This window comes from Pseudonaja textilis, chromosome 2, assembly GCF_049901715.1.
Source record: "Pseudonaja textilis isolate UNSWEBS1 chromosome 2, rPseTex1.2, whole genome shotgun sequence".
Lineage (NCBI taxonomy): Eukaryota > Metazoa > Chordata > Lepidosauria > Squamata > Elapidae > Pseudonaja > Pseudonaja textilis.
In genome coordinates, this window is record NC_141991.1 from 257,086,797 (window position 1) to 257,112,290 (window position 25,494).

Genomic DNA, 25,494 nt, shown 5'->3' on the forward strand with positions numbered 1-25,494 from the left:
ATAGATAAATATAAGAGAAAAAAACCAGTCTAGTTACAATTACTAGATCGCAATTGAAGTTCAATAAAAAAAGTAAAAGTAAAAAGCCAAGCCTCACTTTGACATTTCTCTTTTAAAAATCGCCGCTAAGTCAATGTTGTCAAGTTTTGTCAAAAATCTTACAGATTTCTTCTCATTCTAGAGTGTCCTTAAGTCCCAAATATTTAAAAAAAAAAAAAAAACGTCCTCACCAGCCAACCCACTTGCTCTTTCTGCCTCTTCCTTCCGGAGCTGTCCCAGCTTCAGCAGCTTGATGGCTGCCTCTCCGCCGATGGTAAAAAGGCTTCTCCTGGATCAACCAGGGACTTTGCGATGTCCCTGGGATCAACAGGATGCACCCCTTACTATCACAGTCTCTACGGGACGGTTTAGGTCCGTTGGGACCGACCAGGGGAGGAGATATCAGCTGCGATCTCGGAGCCCCGAGATTGCACCTGTATGGCAGCGACGAAGCTCCAACCATCCAGAAAATAACAAGCAGAACACAAGGACCGGAAAGGAAGAAGTCATTAAACAAGCAAGCCAAGGATCGTTAGACAAACAATACAGCTTACATAGTCAGGCAAAGGACATTGAAGAGATAAGTTATTCTGAAAATAAAATTGCAAATCAACTCCACCATTTACACCTTACCGCACTTTATCAAAAATTACAAAGAAAAAGTTATTTGCAAAGCCCATTGTAAACCTTTCATGATTTTACCTATTCTGCTGGCAATAGCTATGCATTCTTCACATTCTTGTTGTAAACCCTCCAGATGGAGTCAAATTTTAGTGTCAATCTCTGCTTTAATCAAAATATGGATTAAGAGCATGTACAAAGTGCAGCTAGTTTGAATTTTGATTCCCCTTGCTGAAACTGGGAACTGAGCCACCTTTACAGATAACGTTCCAGGCAAATCGCCAATCTCAGCCTGGCTATCTGAGGCCCCTTTGTATTTCTCCAGCGATGACTGCAGGTTTGTATGTAACCTATATAAAAAAATTACTTTCCAGCCCCGCCTTACGCAAAGCAGAGAGAAAAGGGGAAAAAAATCACCAGAGTGATCAAAAGCCTCACTCTCCCCTCCCCTCCTGCCTCCCCCTTTACAAGGCAAAAAGTTAACAACCAGCGAGGACAGGAAGGGGGGGGGATTTTTTTTAAAAAATACTACACAGAAATCTCATCCATTTTTTTCAGCTCAACAAAATAAATCTCTTTCTCCACACACAAATAACTTGCAACATCAGCAAAGCCTACACAAATAATAGCACACACAAAAAATAATTCTCTCTATCCAGGAAATCACATACATTTCTCCATGGGATCTTTGTCATGTCCGGACCATTCTCATTTCCTTGCACACGCTATTTCTTACTCTCCTTTCAATCCGGGACGGGGGTCAACACACAAACAGTTATACCACCATCAACATACTCACACATTTACACTGTAATCATAGTGCTTGCATACTTAGAATTTCTTTTCTGGGAGCCAATAAGCTCCATTGTACAGGATCTCATCCTCCAGGACTGGAAATGATTACATACAGACACATTCTCACACACAACATTTCCAGACCTGGGGAGGTTTTGTCCCTTTAAATCTCCACATTTTCTTTTTTGGGAAAACCTGTAGTTTGTTCCCAGAGCACTGGAAGAACTCAAGGAGTGGTTCCAATCACAAAGGCGACTGTGGGCCCGAACCACTGCCCATCTGCCTCCCACAACTCTAAGCCCAATCCAAAAAGCCAATTTAATTCTCTAGCTGCCAAACGTGTTACAATTAATTTATTTAGAACTGCAGCAGTTCCAGTTAGGGCTACATACAGGTAAAGGATATTTTCTTCAATTCAATCCTATTCAGTTCTGCATACAATTATTTTACATTATTATACATACACAGCTAAGCTCTATTCTGCATGCAATTATTCTACATTATTATACATACACATCTAAGAAATTTTAATGGAAATCACATCCTGAAAAGAATAATAAACATTTTCTTCTTCTCTTAGTTCTTCCTAGCACAAATACAGCAGCATAAGTTAACCGTATTTTCTTTGATCAGCCCCAATGTTCTTCATGGAGGGCCTCTATTTGAAACCCGGATCTGTGTCTCATTCGATGCTTCTGAACAGCAGAACTAACTGTGGACCATTGAAATAATCCGTGGGGCCTGCCTTCCACGTTCAACTCTGCCATCCAGGGCATCAGAAGGGAGCAGCTGCCCGCATTCTAGCTACACCCATTGTTCTATCTCTTTAAACACTAAATAATTAAAAAGATTAAGCCTAACAATTTTAAACCAATACATTTGTATCTCTATCCTAGGTTTCTAGTTTCTAGCTTGAATCTGCCCCTTTTTCTAATTGTCCCTCTAATACTTTCCTTACGGGGGTGTACAATGGCCCTGGAGAGTCGAAAGATTTCCACTCCTCAGAAGGAGCTGAAAGTCCAATTAGAGAAGATTTTGGAGTGACAATTTTTACCTGATCCTAATCAGGAGGGGGGGGCTTATAGTCAATTATTATTTTGCTGAGACATCAGAGCCAGATGTTTCCACTGCATGACAGCATTGATACCATCGATGTAATATTTGGACTGGAGCCCTGGGTTCAAAATAAAAAGTATGCCCTATCCTTATCCAATCCTTTAACGTGAGCATCCCGCGCTCAGGATACCAGGGACCATATTTCCCTATCCCCCAACCAGCTTCCTTATGTTTGCCTCAGGCGCGTAACACCTGATTAGTGTACAGGAATGATGAGTTGCGGGTCCCAGTACCAGGATGAATCACTTGACGACCTTCACCCAGGCAGACTGCCTGGGTGGGCTCCTTTGATGGCAAAGATGACAGCGACACAAAGGTTTCTTTTGGTGAGAGGAAGCCCAGATAGTACTACGCACCTCTCTTTTATTGTGCAGCAAGCGGGGGGGTTAGGTTACATGAGGTTAGACAGGAACAGGAAACACTGCCATATATGGTTAATCCTTACGCTATAGCTGACTCAGGTTTTTATACAGGAACAGGAATCATTGCCATATATGGCTAATCCTTATGCTATTGCCAACTCAGGTTTTACACGTAGCTGTTCCTATAGTGTCGCCCTATATGTGTATTGTATGTCTGTGTACGTGACTTCCTACTGATGTGTCATGATATCGCAACATCTCCTCTGTTTTTTATTATTTTGAGGCCTCTCTGTTCTTTTATGCTGCAGGATCTAGTCCTCTTCTGAGTCCAAGTCCTGCCGGCATATCAGAATGCGAGGGCCGTCTCCTTTTTCTGGGTATTCATCTTCGTTCTCCTCCGAGTCCGAAGTGAATGCCAATAGAGACCTTTTTTCTGCTGGAGTGTTGATCTCAGACCTTATTCTTACAAGCATGTTTATGTTGGTAATCTCAGTATCAATAATGGCTAGTCGTTTTTTGAGGAATTGCATTATTTTCCCAAATACACAAGGGCCCATGGCACACAGCAATAGGAGCAATATTAATGGTCCGGTAATTGAGGAAAGAAGTGTTGTGAGCCATGGGGAGAAATTAAACATATTATGGTACCAAGTGTTACCTGCTTCCCTTTCTTTTTTGCGTAATTCCAATCGCTCTTTTAATTTATCTAATGAATCTTGTACTAAGCCGGTATGATCAGCATAGAAACAACATTCTTCTCACAGGCCCACCATGAATTGTTGTCTGGAACAAAATACAAGTTCTGAAAAACAGTATTGAAATTCCCACCAGTACTCCAAAGTGCCCTTGAAATACCATTGAGCCATAAGTAAGTCTGGTTACAATGATGACTTTAGGTACATTTCCCAGGGAATATCCTGTCCCTATAATGTTACCAATGGTTTGAGTACCTTGTGACCAACGACAAGATGAAGGTGATTTTTGGGCAGTGAAATTGGTGGTGCTACCAACGGCCTCATAGTAAGGGGGGGCTGCATTAAGACACAGCCAACAATCATTGGTAATTGCAGGGTTGCTGGCATTGAGGAGGAGGTAACTAGAACTTATTAACCGTAGCAAAGGTTGGGGAACTGTATGGCCTGGACGATATTCTACCAGGGATATGTTTCTATTGGGACCTACTTGGATAGCAGGCCGCTCAATGATGAGTTTTATGGTAAAGGTATTGCCATAGTCGTACCCATCAGCATAAATCCGGATTCCCCAGGTAAGACCCGCCTCCCACCGTGTAGTCAGCCTTTTCCCTCCCGCTGAAAACAAAATATACATGGGATTACATGGAGTCCATATGCCCCCTGAGGAGCAATCATCTTGATGCCAAGAACCATTTTTGAAGGCAAAGATATAATCGTCTTTGATCGGTGGTGACCAGGAGATAGAACCAGTGGAGAGGCATGACCAAGCGGCACAGAAAGCGTCTGCGGGGCCTCCGCAAACGCGAATGTTCTCGCGAGTCTGCTTATGTCCAGGGCAAATATAAAATTGATAGCGATGGACGAATCCTGGAGAAGGTGTGGGTGTCTCGGTCGTGCTGGTGTAGGCGGTGAGGCCTACCAATATCTGTCCGATGTCAGCTTTGAGGGTAGGCCACCAGGTGTATGGGTGAGTGGTGTTGCTGATGGAAAATAAGACACGATCGTAGGCATCATATATTGTCCCAAGTTTGTTTCACTGGCTTGTGTAGATTGAGGGGGTTTGCAGGCAATGTTTGTAGGAAAAAGGAAGAAAATAATGCAGTGAAGAAGAGGAAGCAGTTATTCATCATGGAGCTTCAGCCAGTGGAGATCCAGAGGGTCTGCGTTGGGTTGTGGCTGATCAGGTGGGGAGGTGTGGCAAGGGGCACACAGTGACCAGGAATCCAGAGAACTTTTTCAGGTAACTGAATTGCAGCGTAGCCTCGCCCCCAGGTGATAAGTTCAGCAGGACCCTTCCAAACTGGATCTGGGAGTTGCCTGTAATAGACAAGTGGTCTTGCAGTGGGGAGAGAGGGTTTAGTGAAATGACGAGACACAGCAGACGAGGAGGGTTTCCAGTGAGGTTAAGGAAATTAAGAGTATACAAACAGACATTTAACAGATTTTGCAGTGTCGGGAGGTTGGGGCTAATCCCTTTTGACCCCGTGTACCGATCAAGGGCTTGTTTAAGCGTTTGGTTTGCCCTTTCTACAATAGCTTGCCCTTGGCTATTGAAAGGATTCCAAATTTGTGGTTAATGGACCAATGATGGCAAAACTCCGAAAAAGCAGAGCTTGTGTAGGCAGGTCCATTATCCGTTTTTAGTATTTTTGGACATCCCAACACTGAAAAGGTTCGAATACAGTGGTTGATTACCTGTTTTGCATTTTCGCCCCTTTGGGGCGTGGCCAATATGAATCCTGAATAAGTATCTATAGTAACATGAAGATATTTCCATGGGGCAAAAGGAGGGTATTAAGTAACATCCATTTGCCACGTATCACATGCCTGAAGTCCCCTGGGGTTAACCCCTTGAGGGATAGCTTTCGCTTGGAGACTGCATGTGGGGCATTGTTGGATGATGGCAATTGCTTCAGCCATGGTAATGCCAAATTGTTTGACCAGAGCCTTTTTATTTTGATGAAAATAAGCATGGCTTTCTCCTGCCGTTAAGGGGGCAGGTTGTGTTTGAGCAGCAAAAACCTGTTGGCAAGCAGTATCAGCTCTGACATTTCCCTCAGAGAGGTAACCTGGGAGTTGCTGGTGACTCCGAATGTGAGCAATAAAAAAAGGGTGTTGACGAGCAGTAATGAGCTGCTGTAAGCAAGAGAACAGTTTTAGAAGGGAAGTCTCTACAGAGGGGGAAAGATAAGAGCCATATATGTGAAATACTACTTGAGTGACATACAAGCTGTCAGAGATAAGATTGATTGGGATGTGAGGAAATTTTTCCAAGGCTAAGATGACGGCTGCTAATTCTGCTTTTTGGGCTGAGGTCTGAAGAGTTGTATGACTGGAATGCCATACTTAGAAGCAGCAGTTTTTAATTCCTTTAGCAAAGCCCACTCCAATGGGGTATAATGAGGGACAGGATTACCCCCAGCAGCAGGGGTTTGAAGAATCATAGGGAAACAAGAAAGATCATCTGCAGATAGTTTTCCTTCTGCCAAAGCCGATTGAAAGGCATTACGGACAGGAGGATCTGTCACCATGGAGGAAGGAGGCAACAGAGAAGAGGGATTCGGAGAAGAGTCAAGGGGTGGGGGGGGAGTAGGGGGGAGGTGCTGAGGCAGCAACAGGACAGAGTTCAGCAGAAGGTGGGTCTGAGGAAGACTGGATAGAATCATCAGGAAAGAGAATATTAAGAGCAGCCATAATGGCACGCCAAGAACAAATAATCTGAGGCAGAGCCCTAGGTGGTTCATGCATCCATTTCCCCATCCGTTCCCAAGTGGAACGTTTAAGAGTGCCTTCCGCGGGATACGCGGGGCAGTGTTGTTGAACATAACTCAAAAAATCATTCAAATACTTTTTTGACAGAGGATATACATTTGTGCCGTTAGCCTTTTGCAAATAATTTGCCTTCTTCACTAAAGAGAGAAGTTCATCCCTATGCTTGAGCTGAACTTGAGAAAGTGAGGAGCCCATACTTACGATGCGCGAGCCTGTTCCAGGTGCGTAGGTACAGGAGTGAAGGAAGCGTATTCCTAGACAAGAATCACGCCTTGTTGGGGACGTATCGTTGAGACGATCACGTCGGGGTCACCAGTTGATGAGTTGCGGGTCCCAGTACCAGGATGAATCAGCTGACGACCTTCACCCAGGCAGACTGCCTGGGTGGGCTCCTCTTGATGGCAAAGATGACAGCGACACAAAGGTTTCTTTTGGTGAGAGGAAGCCCAGATAGTACTACGCACCTCTCTTTTATTGTGCAGCAAGCAGGGGGGGGGGGGTTAGGTTACATGAGGTTAGACAGGAACAGGAAACACTGCCATATATGGTTAATCCTTACGCTATAGCTGACTCAGGTTTTTATACAGGAACAGGAATCATTGCCATATATGGCTAATCCTTATGCTATTGCCAACTCAGGTTTTACACGTAGCTGTTCCTATAGTGTCGCCCTATATGTGTATTGTATGTCTGTGTACGTGACTTCCTACTGATGTGTCATGATATTGCAACACAGGAATCTTAGTTCCTGTACATTATTATACTGTTGTCGAGATAGATTGCAACCCATATTTACCATTGATGGATCCCGTAGGACCTGGGTCCCATAGGACGAAGGTGCGCACCTGAGGGGTCTATTCCAGACGATGGTAAACACGTTGGCTGTTGCCTACCCCGGAGTGTTGATGTCCCTGGTCAGGCACCATATGATGGGTTTCAAAGACCAATCATTATGCAGGGTGCCAAGATTTCTGACCACATATGTGGCGTTTATTACTTTTATACCATTTTTACAAGCAAGGAAGAGTAGCATAGATACAGTATTTGGATTGGAGAATAGATACCACATGGGTGAAACCTCCCATCCACATTGGTACAACCTCCCAACCAATCCTTAATACTAGTGGTGATGTTAGTAAATGAGATCACCTATATGTCTGGAAAGTCCGGGACTTTCCACCTTCACCAAGATAGGGAATGAGATTGTGCAAGTAGCCAAGAGGCCCTATATAGGTTCTTAGGCACTGCAGTTTGCTGCTAGCATCTAGCACCATCCACAGGATCTCAGTAGCTACTACAACTACTTGACCCTTGGGCTACATTGCAAGGGTTGTAGAATTTAGGAGACTCCGTTGAAATCCACTGGTTGACCACTAGAGGCTTCATTGCAAGGTCTAGTAGACGCTGGTGCAGTACGCAGGTTGGTCTCTTTGGGTATGTTGCAAGCGGGTAGATGAATTTAGGAAACTCCTGTGAAATTCACTACTTGACCACAAAGGGTGCTTTGCAAGCGGGTAGATGAATTTAGGAAACTCCTGAGACATTCACTAATTGACCACAAGGTGGAGCTGCAAGCGGATAGCTGAATTTAGGAAATTCCTGTGAAAATTCATTACTTGATCATTAGGTGGTGCTGCAATCTGGTAGCTGAATTGCAGGCAGTTATGCTATGAAGAATAGTCATCAAAGGATGCTATGATTTAAACTAGTGGTTCCCAAAGTGGGCAGTACCTCTCCCTGGGGGGCGGTGGGATGCCTTAGAGGCGGTGCTAAGAGGCAAGGGGGCCGGCAAGGGGGCACTAAGATGCGGCAGGGGGTTGTTTGAGGCACTGGCCCTGCAGGTTTACACATTGAGTGTAGCACCGCTCCGGAGCCAGCACCTCCAATGGGGAAGCGGTGGCACGTTACGTGCCGCCACGGCCATGTTCGATGCACCGCCCCCCTGCCGCCTCTTAGCGCCTCTGCTGGCCCCCTTGGGGATGCTAAGAGGCGGCAGGGGGGCATTCAAGGCGCCGGCTGGCCCTGCAGGTTCACCCATTGACTGTACTAACACTCCAGAGCCAGCGCCTCCAATGCGGAAGCAGTGGTACATTATGTGCTACCGCAGCCGCATTCGACGCGCCGCCCCCAGCCAGCTCTTAGCATCCCCAAGGGGGCTGGCAGAGGGGTGCTAAAGGGCAGCAGGGGGGCATTCCAGGTGCTGGCCGGCCCTGCAGTTTCACCCATTGACTAGCACCACTCCAGAGCTGGCGCCTCCAATGCGGCAGCACGTTGGGAAAAGCCGCCGCCACCGCTTTCCCAAAGTGCCGCCGCTGTCACATTCTGTCTGTCTGCCTGTCTGTCCATCCATCCATCCATCCATCCAAAAGGTCTGTCTGTTTGCCTGCCTGCCTGCCTACCTGCCTGTCTCTTTCTCTCTCTCTATCTATCCATCCATCCATCCATCCATGTTTGAAGTGCCGGCCCCGCAGGCACATCGGGAAAGTAGAACAACGCCAGTCTGAGAGGGAGGGAAGGAGGGAGGAAGAGAGAGAGAGAGAAACCTGATGGATCGGATTGAGTGAGGCCTAGTTTAGACTGAGGCCCTTTTCCACATTGAAACCTCTTTGGCTTCTTATTAAAGGTTTTGTGGACGAAACATGGTCAAGGCTTTCAGGAAGCTCTCACATTTTGTTGAGGCTTTAAACAGGATCCATTGGACCAGATCTCCACCCTAAAAATTACTTTTCCCCAATGTATTACAGGGCCAATTCTGAAGAAGGCAAAACCAAAATGTACTGGTAAATTACAAGGAGAACACACACACACACACACACACACACACACACACACACCCTTCTAACCCTGCTGGAGCAGGTGATTGGACCAGAATAGATATCTCGTTTTCTTTCTCCTCCCTCTCTCCCTCCTCCTTTATTTCTTTTTCTTTCTGTCCCTTCCTTCCATCCCCCCTTCTTTGTCCCTTTTTCTTTCTTTCCCTTTTCTCTTTCTTTTCTCTCTCTCTTTCCCTCTTTCAGGCTCACCCCTTTAGATCAGGGGGTGCCAAACTTTTGGACCTCAGGGACCACCAAACTCATAATTTTAAATCCCGGAGACCACTAATATGAATTTTGACTGATGGTGGCTTTCTGGCATTTGTGGGACAGAGAGAGGGGGAGAGAGAGAGAGGGAGAGAGGGGGAGAGAGAGAGAGGGGGGAGATCTGATCCAACCTCTCTCTCTCCCTCTCTCACACACACACATAGGCAGGAGTGGGATTTAGACCCCTGATCTAAAGCTGTCAAAACTCCAAAAACAGGTCAAGTAGCTCTGGGGAGGCCAGTCATAAATTAGAACATTTGCTAAACAACTGGCCATTAAGTGAGGACCACTTGTATTTGTTTTGCCAGTCACCTGGCCATGCCCACGCCCACCCAGTCACATGACCAGCAAGCCACCCCCTCCCAGTCACTTGACCAGCAAGCCGCACCCTCAAATTAGGTGACGCCCATAGAAATTTGAATCCCACCCCTGGGTGGGGGCACCGAGGATGAGTTTGTAGCACCAAGGGGACAATGGGCCACTGATTTGAAATAATGCTTGGGGCAAACTATGATCAGGTGATTTCCTTTTGTTGAGGAATGTAGGCTGGTGTCTTTTAATTTAATTCCAGTAAAATTCCAGTAAAAGGAATCCCCAATTATAACTTCAAAGAAGGCAACTATGATCTTATAAACAACAATCTCTCATCCCTTGATTGGCAATTTCTATTCACTGGATGCAATACTGTAGAAGACTATTACAACATATTTTTACTTGAAGTCAAAAGAGTCATCAAACTATATGTACCAATAACAACTCCCAAAACCAGAAAAAAACAATTACCCATAACAATAACGAAGCTTCAATCCAAAAAGAAATCACTTTGGCGGAAAAACAAATCTGGTCACATTGCCAACTTCAAAAGCCGATACAAAAATGTATGCCACCAGATAAAGACTGAATGCACCAATTATCACATTAAACAAGAGGAAAACCTTCTATGCACCAATTCCACCCATGGTTTCTACAATTTTGTAAACAACAAAATAAAAGACACAAGGTCCATCCCACCCCTGATAAAACGTAATGGTAAAGACTGTAACGATGACACCATCAAAGCCAACCTCTTTAACACATTCTTTGGCTCAGTATTTGTAAACAGCAATGAATCATGCCCAGTATTTCCTAGCCGAACAACAGATAACTACAATGATCTAATACATATCGATTTTGTTGAATAAGCACTACGCAATCTAAAACCATCTTCATCTATTGGACCAGACAGAATATGTACCTACTTCTTAAAAAAGCTATCCACTGCCATAGCCAAACCTCTAAGTATAATCTTTGAAAAATCTTGCCAAACCTATGGTCACAAGCCACGGTCATCCCCATTTTCAAAAAGGGAGACCCCAGCCTAGTTGAAAATTACAGACAATCTCCTTATGCTGCGTCACCTGTAAAGTCATGGAATCAATTATTAACCAATCCATTATCCTCCACGTGGAGACAAACAACCTACTCTCTAATAAACAATTTGGTTTCAGAAAAAAACTATCCTGTAATCTGCAGCTCTTATGCTGCAAAAACATATGGACTACACAACTCAATCAGGGCAAAACAATACACACAATCTACATAGATTTCTGTAACGCCTTTGATTCAGTGGTACACGAATAACTACTATTAAAACTAAAATCTTATGGTATCTCTGGACACCTGCATAACTGGATAGAAGCATTCCTGTCAAACAGACAACAAATGGTCAAAATTGGAAACATCCTATCAAATTCTGTACCTCCAACAGTGGTGTCCCCCAAGGCAGTGTTTTAGGACCAGCTCTCTTCATACTCTACATAAATGACCTCTGTGATCCTATCAAGAGCAACTGCATTCTCTTTGCTGATGATGTAAAGCTATTCAACACCACAGACAATACTGCTATCCTTCAAAAAGACCTCAACTTTGTATCAGAATGGTCAAACAAAGAGCAACTACAAATCTCAACAAATAAATGCTCTGTCTTACATATTGGCACACAAAAAAAATCAGAAAATAAAATACAAGCTGACTAGTTAAGACCTTGTTGATGATCCAAGCTCTGTCAAGGACCTTGGAGTACTCTTCTCAAATGATCTAAGTGCTAGAGGCCATTTTAACTACATAGCCAAAAAGGCATTAAGAGTTGTTAACCTAATCCTACGTAGCTTTTTCTCTGGTAATATCACACTATTAACTAGAGCTTACAAAACATTTGCTAGACCAATACTTGAATACAGCTCATCAGTCTGGAACCCACATTATGTATCTGATAGTAACACAGTTGAGAAAGTCCAGAAATATTTCACAAGAAGAGTACTCCACTCCTCTACTCATTGCAGAATACCTTATGCCACCAGACTTGAAACTCTAGACCTAGACAACCTAGAACTACACCGCCTTCGGTCCGATCTAAGTATGGTATATAAAATTATATATTGCAATGTCCTACCTGTCAATGAATACTTCAGCTTCAACCATAACAACACAAGAGCAAACAATAGATACAAACTCAAGGTTAACAGCACCAAACTCAACTGCAGGAAATATGACTTCAGCCACAGAGGTCAGTGTCTGGAATCCTATGACTCTGTGGTTTCTTCCCCAAACCCCAAGAACTTTAACCTTAGACTGTGTACTATTGACCTCACCCCCTTCCTAAGAGGTCTGTAGGGCGCGTGCATAAGCGCACCAAGGTGCCTACCGTCCCTGTTCTATTGTTTCTTTATTTTTTTATTTTTTCTTATATGTATCCATGTATTCATAACTATTTTTATACTTATACCTATTATCTTGTAAGCAATTGACAAATCAAATCAAATAAATAAATAAAAATAGAAGCGTCGGCCCCCTTGGGCGGGGATCCTGGGCCACCCTCCCTCTCGCGAGGGGTGGGCGGAGGTGGCAGCTGAATGGGGGGCGGGCGGGGATGAGCGGGGCCCCTTCATAAGGGGCCGTCCCGCCCGGGGCTGGCAAGTCGAGGTTCCTGGAGAGCACCATGGCGATGGGCACAGCACTTCTGGGGCTCTTCGCTCTCCTGCTCGGCTGCTCCGGCACCGCTGCCGAACCCCGAAACTCGGAGCGCTTCGCCCCGCGGAAGGTAAGGTGCGGGGTGGCGGGCAGAGGGTCCCAGCCTCCCTGGTGGAAATCCCCCGCTGCCAGGCTCTGCTGGGGTGGGCCGCCGGTGCTGCGCAGAGGGTGCCGCTCCCTCGCGGTGGGTCGCGCCCGGTCCCGTCGCGCCGAGCGCCAGAGCCTCTGGGTCCCTGACGGCGGCCGGGCGGTTGCTCCTCTGCCGCGACTTCGGCCGGCTGCTCGCCGGGCAGGTGGCAGGCGCCTCGAGCCAGGGGGCTTCGGGAGGGGCCGCCTCTGCCGGCCCTCCCGGCGTGGGCAGCCCGGGGGATCGGGCGCGTGGGAGCAGCGGGAGTTTTCAGAGCCCCGGAGAAAAGAGAGTCAAGCAGACTCTCTCGCCCGGCGCCCTGACCTGCTTTCCTCCCGCTCCTTTAGTGCGCCCTGACCGGCAACTGGAAGAATGACCTCGCCTCCACCATGCAGATCGGCAAAGTCAGCGACTCGGGGGTGTTCAGCGGCGTCTACCTAACTGCCGTCTCGGCCTCCTCCAGTCGCATCCGGCCATCCCCTCTGCAGGGCGTCCAGCACCAGGTGGACCGGCGAGCCCAGCCCACCTTCGGCTTCACCGTCAACTGGAACTTCTCCGGTAGAGGCACCCACTATTTGGACTGGAATCAAATAGAATGGGGGGAGGGAATCTAGGGGATCTCCCCCTCCTTAGATCGGCCTCCTGCACATTCCTTCACTGAATGCCGGCCCCCACCGCCCCCATTAGCTGGAGCTGCCAATCAGTGACGGGGTCTTTGTGGGAAATATACCCCTCCCCCAACTGAGTCTCCGGCCGGATTCCTCCCACAGAGTCCATCACCGTCTTTGCGGGCCAGTGTTTCCTGGATGGGGACGGAGAGGAGCAGCTGAAGACCACCTGGCTGCTGCGGGAGGAGGTGGAGTCCAGCAACAAAGATTGGGGGGCAACCCGGTAAGAGAAACCAGGGGCCGAACTGTTGTGCCCCCTAACTGGAAGGGCCCTGGGGAGTTTCGCCGGGGCGCCCCTTCTTTTCCTCTCTTTCCTTCCCCTCCCCAAGGGGCTCTTGAAAGGATGCCCCAAGGGCTCCCATCCTTTCAAGAGCTTTTTCAGCACCCAGAGCTGAGTAGCTCCTGCGGGACTGGCAGGCATTTTTAGTCCAGTAGACGGGAAGTTTCAGCCACTTCCTCCACAAAGAAACCTACGGAAGCTTTTGAGGAGATTCCTCAGGTCATCCTCACTGACAAGCTGTTGAAGGGTGGTTTGGGTAGCATCATCACAGTCCGGTGGGCCCACAGCTGGCAACACTCTGAAAGCCGTTGGGTGGAAGGAGGGAATGGAGTGGGGGGGGAGGATGCTCAGTCTGGGGGGACCGCAATGATGCCACCATGAATTTTGAAATTTTCCTCCTTCCTGCTTCATTGTAGGGTTGGCACGAACACTTTCTACCGCACCAAGTGAGAGGGTGAAGAGCGCAAGGCTTGCCCGCTTCCTGCCTTGGTGGGGGGAGCCTTCCTTCCTCCCCATCAGCCACTCTCCCCCAATAAACTCTTTTCCTGAGCAGCCTCAGAGCCTCCCTGCTCCTTCAGAAGGTCCCTGGGTGCCAGTCTGCAGGCTTCCCGCGGATACTGGGCAGGAGGGTGGGTACTGGGGTTCCAGAGTTTCTACTTGTCTCTACTATTGCTCTACTATTGCTCTGGCCTTTACACAGCCTTTGGTCCTTGAGGACTATTGGGAACCTGCAGCTAATCCACTGAGGATCTGGCCTATTAATTTATTAACAAATTATTAATGGGTTTTTGCAAATGAGCAATGAATTGGCTTCACCCAGAGGTGGTCCATCTTAATTACTTTATCTGCACGTTGCTTGGTAGAGTCATAGTTACAACTAGCAGTTAGCTAACCCCTATTTCCACACTTACTTGAAGAAGCCAAAGAGATTGACCACAAACGGTCCAGTCACAGGAAAGTGGATTTGCAACCATGCAGAAGAATTTTGCAAGTGTGGCCATTAGTGTCACAAGGAAAAATAACGTGGCTTTTGGCCAGGAATGTCTGGGCAGAGGCCCAAAAGCAAAAAGCTCAACGTTAGCATGTCACAAAACAACCCGAGAAATGGAGAGTTTATTTTATTTATTTGTTAAATGTTTATGCCACCCATCTCACTCATGCAGTAACTCTGGGTGGCTTACAATGTAATAAAAGTTAAAAAGTGCTAAAAAGAATTGAGACTAGAATGAAAAGATTAAAGTTAACCAAGATGATGGACAGCCTGGGGGTGAGAATCCTCTCTATTCCGACAGACCCCCCCTCCCCCCCCAGGAAGTGAAAGGCTGAGGCACAACTGGAACAGATGCTGCTCGAAGAAAAGATAAAAGCAAAGGAAAAAGGGGTGGGGTTTTTTTTTGGCTGGGTCAATAGTCCAAGGAAGAGGAAGGGAGGGAGGGACCCAGGATGCCACGGGTGAGTTGAAGTCTCCAAGCCCGGGGACATTATATGTCTGACTTCAGCAAAACATTTGACAAACATCAATGAAATCCTGGTAAAGAAGAAGGTGACCTGTAGACCGTTTAATGGGCTACACTACCATTAAATGGATACAGAGCCGGTTGAGCAATCAGACCCAAAAGCGGGGGGGGAGGGGGGGTGTTATTAAGGGCTCCAGATCTGATTGGAAGGAAGTGATGAATTGCAGGGCTCCGTTTTAGGCTTTGTGCCATTTAACATATTTATAATGAAGTTAGTTCAGGAGTTAGAAAACACTGTAATCTGTTTTGGACCTGATACTTCACAGGGCAGAAGGAAGATTTCAAAGGATCTTCAAAGGCCAGAATAATGGGCAAAAATCAGGATGATTAATTTCAACAGGGATAAATGCAAAGTCCAACATTTGTGTAGAAACAAAAGGGGTTTTGTAGTATTTGGCGAAAGAATCACATGGGCGTGGATGGATCCCAAGTGAAACCAGCCATTAATGCCAAAGAAACAGTTGAAAGAGGTTGCCCTGTGAACATACACACAAACACACACACACAATTCATGAATCAGAGCACAAAGCTAGAAATAGGTAGGAATAAAAAGTGGGGGAACAATACTGGTGTCAACTCATAAAACATTCCTAGGCCTGTTTTAGTAGTTGCCATAAAAAGTGGGAGGGGGGAGGAAGGACACCTGGAAGAGCAGTTGAAAGTGAAAGTACACGCCAACTCTTTATCTTTAAAAGGTTGTAAGTAAAATACCAGAGTTTTTGCCTGTGAATATATTGAATTGGAGAACGTGAATGAGGACACCCAGCTCGTGAAGGGGCTCAGTGGGGGAATCTGGTTGATGAGACTCCCAGGGGGGAGGGAGGGGGAAACAGGGTCCCAGGGGACTGTGAGTGACGTAGGCCAGAGTTGGCTTCAGACAGGGCAGGGCCAGGATGTTGCCTCAAATGAAGTTTCTTGAAGTTTGGCTCGAGAGTCATGGTTTAATTAGGGCGATTGCTGGAATCCTGACAACTGGATCCCTTCAAAAGAGGTTCTTATGGAGCCCCGGGGTGGGCAGAAGACAAGGCCGGGTCTTTCTGCCTCCGATGACCAGAGAGGCTTTCAGAGAGACGGCCAGGGTGGTCAGTTATCCTGGCCCTCCCTTGCTGACAGCCCCCTTGAGTGGGAAGAAGATCAGGAGGAGCTGCTCTCCTGGACCTCACCTTCACCAAAGGGGGGGAGAACGGCTGACTGAACCCCCGCTCTGGGTGTGCACCAAGTGTGAACCAGGGATATCCAAGCAGGCCACACCTGGACAACCAGCAAGGCCACCAATCTAACCAAGAATCCCAGGCCGAGTTCAGCACCTCCGAGCTCCGAGCCGTTGGGGGGTGGCTTTAGACCTTCTCAGGGCGAGCTCTGCTGCCCTCCCAGGCCAGGCTCCCTTTCCCCAAGGCTGCTGCGGGGGGGCGTGGGGGGCGCAGGGCTGGTCCTTGCGAGCCTCCCTCGTTCCCATGGGTGCGCCCTGTGGCCCAGGAGGGGTTGATTTCGGGAGGGGCCAGCCGGGGAGCGCCGGTCCCGGCTGCGGAAGTGAGGCGGGAGGAGCGGAGCAATAACGCCGGAATCCAGCCGGCCGCTGCCATGCCAATAAACCAAGGCTTCTGTTGCCCTGGAAACATTTCCTCCTGTGGCCGGGGAATCCAGGCTTCCAGGCCGCCGCTGCTCTTCTGCCCGACGGGGAATCCCACGGAGGTAGAGGAGCTGCGGGACTTGTGTGTGCCCGTGTGTGAAAGAGAGAGAGAGAGAGAGAGACTCCTGCACCCCCGGATCCGCGCCGCTGCCAGACCCCAATTCGCCCTGCTCGCTTCACCGCATCCGCAGCAAAAAGCACCTCGAGGCGCTGGGAAAGAGCCGGCAGATCAGATCGCGAGGGCTGGGGGGCTCGACGGGCCGGCGCTCGTCCCAGGCGAGGCGGCTCTCGCGTTTGCCCCCCAAGACGCGCAGCCCTGCGGCAGAAAGCCTGTCTATGGGCCCCACACCAGCTGCTCGACGTAAAGCAGCCAGAGGGAGCGGGTTCCCTCGAGCGGCCCGCGGGAGAGCCCGCCAAACCCGGGAGCCGCCTTGCCCTCTGCCCGGCTGCCTCCCATCCAGCCCTCCCGGCGCCCGTGTGCAGGCCACGCGGCCCGCCCGATCGCCTCCCGCGCTTGTCTCCAGCAGAGCCAGCATGGAAGCGGGATCCATGGAAGCATCGGCCCCGCTGCCTCCGGCGGCGTCCTGGGAGGAGGCGGCGGCGGTGGAGGAGGAGGCAGCGCCCAGCAGCACGTCGCCCACGGCTCGCGAGGTGGAGGAAGAGCTGATCCTACCCGCCTCCACCTCCCTGGGGAGCGACGAGGACACGGTCTTGCCGCGGTCGAGCTCCTTGGAGCGGGGGGACGACCTCCCGGAGCCCTCCCTGCCCTCTTCGTCCGAGTGGCCGGAGCCGCCGAGCGCCGGCCCCAGCGAGCCGACCTCCGCGCCGCTCGAGAGCTCCCCTTTCGTCTCCTCCTCGCTCTCGCCGTCGCCGCTCTCCTGGAAGGCGCCCTCCGACGGCCCGCAGCGGCGGCTGGAAGAGGCGGAAGGCCGCGGGGAGCAGGCCGAGCGGACGAAAGCCAAGAAGAAGGGGCCGCCGGCCAAGAAGGGCGCGCCAAGTCAGTGGGAGCCTGCCGGGGCAGCGAGCGGGCCCAGGGCAGGGGGCGGCGGGTGGGCGGGAGCGCTGGGGCCGCGGCTCTTCGCCCAGGTGCTGCTTCCCTTCGGCCGCCGGGCTGCGCTGGGGCCTTGGAAGGGCGGGGAGCCAGCAGCGAAGCGGGTGGGCTCCGTCCAGGGTTCCCGCCCAGCGGAGGAGAAAGTGTCACCCCTACCCCACCAGCAGGAACCTTCGGTGACGGGGAAGGAAGCGGGGCTGCCGGTTTCCACAGCCCCCCTCCCCCCAGTCGAAGTAGCAGGCAGGCAGAGAGAAGGGGGGGGGCTGGAGGGCAGCAAAGGGGGCGAAGGCCCCTCCTGGAACCCAACAAGGAAGGCAGCTGACACCAAGCAACTGGCAGCCCAGATGGGGCCGCTTCTGAGGCGGGCTGCTCTCCCCACAGGCTACAGGGTGAGGACCATCGTGCCAGCCGAGAAGGGAGAGCTGGTGTCGGTGGCCAAGGCCATGCACCGGGAGAAATTCGCCCAGAACGCCAAGGAGCTCTTCCACTTGGAGAAGGAGGCGGCCCTCAGGTCCCTCCAGACAGGTGGGTGGGAGCCTCAGCAGGGACCGTAGTCACCCAATTCTGGGCAGGAGGGCATTGCAACCGGGAGCTGCTTTCTGAGCAGCAACCGCCAGGCTCTGCTTTCTGCTGGTGAGGAGGAGGAGGAGGAGGAGGAGGAGGAGGAAGACCTGGGCAGAGCCCAAGCCGTTTCCCAGACTGGCATCCGGGAGGTCTCCCCTCTGTCCGTCCATCCATCCACACACACACCCGCTAGAGAGAGGCAGGAGCTTTGAGGCTGCTGGGTGGGACTTGAGCTGCCTGGGGCAGGGACCGGGCCCTAAACAGCCCCCAGGCCCTGCAAGGCCACCTCCTGAGCCTGCCCATCTGCCTCTCCTCAGGCCTCTACATCGGCTGGCGCTGCCCTGAATATCTCTGGGATTGTTTCCGAGTGGGGGGTGAGTCCAAGTGCTTCTGTGGGCACCTGCTGAAGCTGCACCAGGTGTACGTGGGTGAGTTCCCTTGGCAAGGGGGAATCGGCACATGCTGTGGCCTCTGCCAAGAAGGCCTCTCTCCTTGCCGGAGCCCTTTGCCTACCCCGGCAGCCCTGCTTCCCAGGGTGTTTTCTCAACTGGGCTGCCGAGTTTGGCTGGCACAGATTTTCTGGGTTTGCCTAAAAGGCAGAAGCCTCCGCCACCAAATAAGCAGAAAGTGGGGAGGAATCGGGCTGCGCCGTTTCATGCTTTTTTGCCCCCCACCCCCGGGGAACACGGCTTTCCTCGGGCAGGACCCATGTTTTTGCTCTAGGGGTCTCTTTTCACGTCCTCAACGGGGACGTCCTGGACTTGCACAGACTATCAAGCACACTGCTTGGCAATGGCAATTCCAGGACATGATTGTACAGCCAGGACTTCATGGTTCGGTTCTGCCACATTCGTCTTTGGTTCACTGCCCCGTCCATCTCCTTTCCCCCTCCCCGCCCTTTTGGCTGTCCTGGCTCTGCTGCTGCCCCTTCCTTCCTTGGCGGCTGCCAGCTGACCTCCTCCACCTCCTGCTGGCCAGGGATCCGGGCACCTGAGCGAGGCTGCCATGCTGGGCTGCACACAGTGAGCACAACCGTGTGGCGGGGCCTGGTTTGCCACAGAGAGCTTGCATGGCCCAGGTGGGGAGGCGGCAGCAGGACAAGGAGCCGGGCTGGCTCACGTGGCCAGGACGCCGAATCTGAAGACCAGGGAGAGGTTGACAGCTGAGCAGTTCAAACCCCGAGACCGAAGCTCTGCCTGATGGAATGAGCTCCTGCCAACCCAGCAGTTGGAAAGCATGCAAACGGAAGCCGGTGGAAAGGTTGCACCTCCCCTTGGTGGGAAGGGTAATGGGGACACGAAAGCAGCTCCCTCAGGGTCCCCTGGGCAACGGTGATGTCATGGGCTAATCCTTTCAGACCTTAGAGGTGGGGCGCTCCATGTTGCCAGGTGAGGTGCAGGTGGGGAGGTGTGGGAGGAGTTCTGGGGGGGGCCTAGCCAGAAGAGCAGGAAAGGTGCTGCATGTGTCGGAAGGGCTCCTGGAGAACCGGCCTGGGGGTTTTCAGTGAGGACCGGAGGAGAGTCCAGGGCTGGGGAATCTCCTCACGGGGTCCTTGCTTGCTTCCAGCCCTGCCTTCCTCCTGCACAGCCTTGAGAGGGTCAGCAGCTCAGGACCCGCTGAAGCCCGCAGACTGGCTCTCCGGGGCGCTTCCACTCTGCGCCCCGCAGCTCCTGGGAGACGCGGCTGGCCATTCTCCAGGGTGCTTCTGGCACATGCCTCGCTGGGAGGCTGCAGCTGATGGGCTTTGCCAGTGCACGGCTGGCCTTCCTCCCTTGCTGAAGTCCGCAGGGCTGTTTGCCTGCAACCCCAGACGGCCCAGACGGTGCACACAATGCGGGGGTCCTCCGGGACTCATGGCTTCCACTGCAGGAGCAGGTGGCAGACATGGCTGGGGAGGCCTTTCACGGCAGGCGGTGCCCATTCCTGGGCTGGGGCCCATTGCTGACAGCCACTCGTGCCTTGGTCGCCTCCTGGTGGGACTCCTGCAACACGCTGGGCATGAGGTCGTCTTTGAAGATCAGCGGGAAGACACACTCCCAGCTTCCAGCTTGGTCACGTTACACGGTAGCTTCCGGCTTCCTTCTGGGTACAACCAGAGGGGCCTTTTCTACTCATTGGCCCCTCCCGAAGGATGGCTGCCATTCCACTCCTCTAGCCCAGGTGCAGCGGGCAGGCTCCAGCCCGTGGGCCTTTTTGCGTGACCCGGGAAGCCACCCTTGACTACAGCTGCCCCTGTCCCCTCTCGGCCTTCCCAAAGGGTACCAAGTGCTGGGAGGGTTGCTGCCCAGAGGGTCCTTGATGGAGTGGGCGGGGTCTGGTTCTTACTTGCTTATTGCATTATGTTTATTGTTTGTGTTGTCATCGCTGCTGTCAGGTGCCCAGAGTTGTGTGGCACAAGATAAGTCTTTAAATAAGCGCAGGACTTATGACCGGTTTCTTAGCAACCATTCAAAGCTATGATGGAGCCCCAAAGGCCCCCACAACCTGGTCCCAAGGGGCTTCCCACGGCCACGTGGCCACATTCTGGCCACTCGGTGGCTGGCGTGGATTACTGCCATTTGCAGCATCCTCCAGCCACGTGGCTGCAATTTACAACGTTTTTGGCAAAAGTGCCCCATAGTGAATAATGGGTTTGCTTAAAGACCACGGCATTTGTTTAATGACTGTGGACTCACTTAACGATCGAGGACCACCTGTAGCTAAATGTCCACCTCAAATCCCGGCCTCTTCTCGGGTGGAAGGGACTCCTCCTCCCTCCAAGGGAGGGTGGAAAGCGAGGCCACCCTGTGCCGCGGGGCCGAATGCTGGGACAGCAGAGCCGGCCTCAGGCAGCCTGCACCCTCTTTCCCAAACGGGCAGAAGGCAGAGCAGCCTCTTAAGCGGCCGAGCGGGGCCATTTACCTCCCTTTGGGGGTCACCGTGGCCAGTTCTACTCCAGGGAGTCCGGGGTCCGGGAGTCTCTGGGTCTTCAGAACTGAGCTTCTCTGCTCCCCGGCAGAACATGGTGGCCCTGACCTGCTTTCCGGACTCCCCTCGATCCGCCTGAAGGATGCGCGCTTGAGAGGCGGCCCCCGGAGGGCACCCCCTTTGGTTAACTCACGTACCCCTATAACTTCCCTAGTGCCTGATCCAAAGGCCCTGGGCTTTTCCAAAGAGGCCTCCCACTGTGGCTTCCATGGACCCCCCCTCTTCAGTACAGGGGGCCTTTGAAGAGGACTTCACAGGCCACCGTTCTCCTCTGGTCCAAGGGGCAAGTACCAGGCCTTCTCTTGTCTAAAATGAAGCCGAATGCGAGAACGTGAGGGTCCTTTCCCTTCCTGCTTGGGGAGGGTCTCCCTGCCCAGTTCTCCCCCCCCCCCCGAGGAGGCTTTCGGGGCCCAGAGACTCCCTGCTTGCTCTGCCGGGTGACCTGCCATCCTTCCTCCTGGTTTCCCCCTTTTGATGGCCAGTCCTGTGTTCCAGAGAAACGAGCCACGGTGCCCTGCACTGTGGCCGGCTGCCGATGCCAGGGGTTCCTGTTCGTTCCTTCATGCCCTGAGGAGGTGGGCGAATTCTGGCTCCGGCGAAGAACTGGCTTTGATGTGGCATCCTGGCGAGCAAAATGCCGGTGCACACACACGCACGAGGAGCACACGCCCATCGGAGCACGGGCCTGCTGCGTCCGAGGTGAGCGCCCCATTGCCTGCCATCCCAGTGGCTTCTCTGGCCAGTCTTGGCCCCTTCCTCCTCTTAGCGCGCAGACTGGCTCCTGGCCTCAGGCAGGGAGGAGGCCCCCAATGTCTTGGGGCTGCCAGGCGACTGCGGAATGCAACCCCCCATGGCTACGGCTGTCCCCACAAAAGCAGCTTTGGTCCCTGCAGAGCTCCTGGGTCCCTTAGCCTGGTCCCTCCACCAGGGCGGATGGCCGTGCCTTGCAACCTGTGCGTGCTTCCCCTCTGCCACCTTCTTGAGGATTGGGGCCGGGGCCCGTCTTTCCCTCCACGGCTGTTTGGGCTGGGTGGAAGCCACCTTTAGGCGATCACCGCTCTGGTAACTGCCCTTCCCCCACCCCCCCGTCTGCCAAGGCCACCCTCTCCACACCTTTCCCCTCTCCCATCTTGGCAAAGCAACGGGGCCGAGCCTGGCACTCCTCCACTTCCAGCCCCAGGGTTTCTTCATCATGACCCCCATCTCTCACCAAGGCAATGTAATCTCCGGCAAGTCCAGGCACAAATCTGAGCCTCCTCCCCAGTTGGCATGGATAGGTGACCTTTGGGCTGCCTGCCAATGCCAAAGCGGCACGACTAAGGAGCCCCTCCCCCAGCCACCTGAGGTTGAGGCTGCTCTGGTCCAGGCATCGTCCCCCAGGACCATCAGTGCCAGCTCAGGACCTTCCGGCAGGTGTTGGCATCCTGCTTGGGGGACACCTTCTAGCTAGGGGGCAGAGAGTGGAAGGAAGGGAGGAAGGGGGAAAGGCCCTCAATCTTGCACAAGGCACCCCAGCCCAGGAGCTGGACTACCAGGGCGTCTTTCCTGTGAGGCTACATTAGGAGAAGCTTGCCAGGCGCAAAGTAACCCTGGTCCTGGCCCGTCTCTGGCGATCTTTCCCACTTGCAACTCAGCTGGCCCTCACAACAACTCGGCACTTTTGCAGCAGGTTGGGAAGTCCTCCCCCCGCACCCCCCACCGAAGGGCTCTGCCTAGGCTCCTTCAGGTGCCAGCTTCCTTTCCCTCCCCCGTGCCCGGCCGTTCTGGCCCTGACCTGTGCCACTCCTGCCTGCCCACCAGGCTGCTCCTGCATGGCCTTCACCTCCAGCTTCCTGTGTGCGGCCTGCGACCGACGCTGGGAGGAGCATGAAACCTTCTTTGAGTCAGAGGAGACGCGGCGCAGAGGTGGCCGGCCTTACGGTATGCAGGGGGGGAATTGTGCCCCTTCCCCGCAGGGCTTCCTCCAAGTCCTCCAGCTGGGGAGGGGGTGTCTGTCCCTCTGGCCTTGGCAAGGACCTGCCCAACATCTGAACACTGGAGCCAGATCGGGGGCTGCCCCATTTCCTCAGCCTTGGCCCCACGCAGGCCTTTCCCTGGGGGGCCCTCCAACACCTGTGGCCTCTCTTTCCCCAGGAGAAGCTTACCTGCCCTTTGCCGAGCTGCCCGAGCTGCGTGGGGCCGTGCTGACGGGGCGCTCTGAGGACCCTTCCACCTCCTGGGCTCTGCAGGGCCAGGCCTGTCAGGCCCCGCCCACCTCCTCCTTCTCCTCCTCCGGCTCAAGGGCTCTGCCTCTTCCCCCCGCAGGCCCCCGGCGGTTCCTGCAGAAGGACGACAAGAAGGCTTGAGGCGCCCCCCCCCACTTCCTGCTGCGCATGGGAGGCAAAATAAAGAGAGAGTGCTCCGCTGCAGGGCTCTTTGTGGCCGTATCTTCTGAGCCACGGGGGGAGGGGGTGGGCGCTGGGCTCAGTGGGGATGTCAGGCTGAGGCCGGGATTCTGCTCCCCACGGAGGGGGCTGGCAAGATCCCCTTCTGTGCCCGGAGAGAGGTGGGGATCCCATGCTCTCCTTGCCAGCCCTGCAGGGATGTTGGGTGGAGGGGAGAGACCAACGTCCCCTTTAGAAAGCAGCCCCAACTGCTGGGACTGCTCCGCGATGCCCACGGGTGTGTGTGTGGGGGTCCTGCACTCCCCTGGGGCCGTATCCCCCTTCCGGCTCCACTGCTTTTGTGCAGCTCCAGTGAGGCTCCAGCACATCCAGTTGAGGAGCTTGTTAGGATATGTGCAGAGTAACCCTTGTATAAAAAGGATATGTACACAGAAAACAGTTTATGAGAACAGTTATGAAGAAATATACAGCCACACAGAGTTGAACAAGTTGTATTAATGTTTACTTGAAGAAATAGTACAGTCCAATAAACAGTCCATGTCATACACATTTTTAACAGTCCAGAAATATCCAGTTATAAAGTCTTCTTATATCTAGTTATAAAGTCTTCTTACCGGTTCCATGTCTTTTACAGCAGACAAATATCAAACCATAATACAACAAATAACCTTCGATATCAACAGAATATCAAAATAAACAGGGTTAGTCAGTATCGGTATCAAGAGAGATCATCAGTGAAAAAAAGAAAGAGAATTAAACCATGATCTATAGCTCCCTCTTATGGCAACTTGTAGCATAATTAACCAGAACACAGCATAATACATTACAGTCTTTTTCCTTAAAGCTACAAACATATATATTTGTAGTTTATATATTGTCAATCCAATTATGTTATTTACATATACATAGCAGAGCTGCTGCCCCCGGCCACTGGCGACCACAGGGGAGTGTAGAGTTGTAAATGTTTACAAGTAATTACAACTCAGGCAAACAAAGTCACTAATGTAAAGGAGGATTAGAGAGAGGAAATAAACATATGTTAGACTTTAACTAGAGATAATTAGTTGTGTTAATTACTATGCTAAACAGTAACAAAAGTTAAGCAATAACCAAAGTTAACCAGTGTTAGAGGATTACTAAAAATGTGTATAAATACAAGACTAGACTCCAATAAAGTCATCATGATTCATTTGATCATGATCAAACACCTCAACTGCCTCATCATTACAACAGGGGAGGGGTCTAGCTGGAGGGGGCGGCTGGCTGGCAGCATTGAGGGGCTTTTCCTCACTCTAAGAGGGCACCCAAGCCTGCCAGAAGAGCCGTAAGCAGCTGGGCTGAAATGGCCTTTCTCTAGCAGAGGGATGTGCTCAGCATTCGGCTCTTGGCAGAGGCAAAGGAGTGGCTCTTGCCCTCCCTCATTGGGATACGGGAGTTGGAAATTGGGGGGGTGGCGGGGCTGGAATCAGGAAGGCCCCGAGCTGGACGTCATCCATCCTCCCGAGCAGCACAGGTCAGATCCTGATTCGTTGAAGGGAAGTCCGGAGCTGCCTGGCTGGCTCTGCCCTGGCGGGGCTTTTCACTGACCAGCAAGTGGGGGGGGGCACAAGCCAGGCTCTGGCCAGAGGGTCATTCCACCACAAAGGATGCTCAGTTGCCTTTCCTGGGCTGGGTGGCTTGCTTTGAGTCCCCTTTGAGTCAAGGGCTCCGCCTGGGCTGCCTAGGTAGCCTCCCCACCCCTTTCTCTCTGCTTCTGCCCAAAGAGCCCCTGGTCTATGCCAGCCAACCCAAAGCAGAGCAGGGTGTGTTGGTTTGGT

At 51.9% G+C, this 25,494-nt stretch overlaps 2 protein-coding genes across 2 annotated transcripts; both read left to right on the forward strand.

Annotated features, from left to right (window-relative positions):
- The first annotated feature begins 12,393 nt into the window (after window positions 1-12,393).
- LOC113449699 (avidin-like) lies at window positions 12,394-14,116 on the forward strand. Its single transcript, XM_026720809.2, has 4 exons — window positions 12,394-12,559; window positions 12,964-13,174; window positions 13,387-13,507; window positions 13,981-14,116. Exons 1-4 carry the CDS (start codon window positions 12,458-12,460, stop codon window positions 14,012-14,014), a joined length of 468 nt encoding a protein of 155 aa, XP_026576594.1. The 5' UTR covers window positions 12,394-12,457; the 3' UTR covers window positions 14,015-14,116.
- Window positions 14,117-16,647: 2,531 nt separating this feature from the next.
- Window positions 16,648-23,701, forward strand: FAM221B (family with sequence similarity 221 member B). The gene is made up of 7 exons (XM_087927623.1): window positions 16,648-16,773; window positions 17,239-17,708; window positions 18,144-18,287; window positions 18,644-18,754; window positions 21,789-21,992; window positions 23,094-23,213; window positions 23,427-23,701. Exons 2-7 carry the CDS (start codon window positions 17,246-17,248, stop codon window positions 23,636-23,638), a joined length of 1,254 nt encoding a protein of 417 aa, XP_087783749.1. The 5' UTR covers window positions 16,648-16,773; window positions 17,239-17,245; the 3' UTR covers window positions 23,639-23,701.
- The last annotated feature ends 1,793 nt before the right edge of the window (window positions 23,702-25,494 follow it).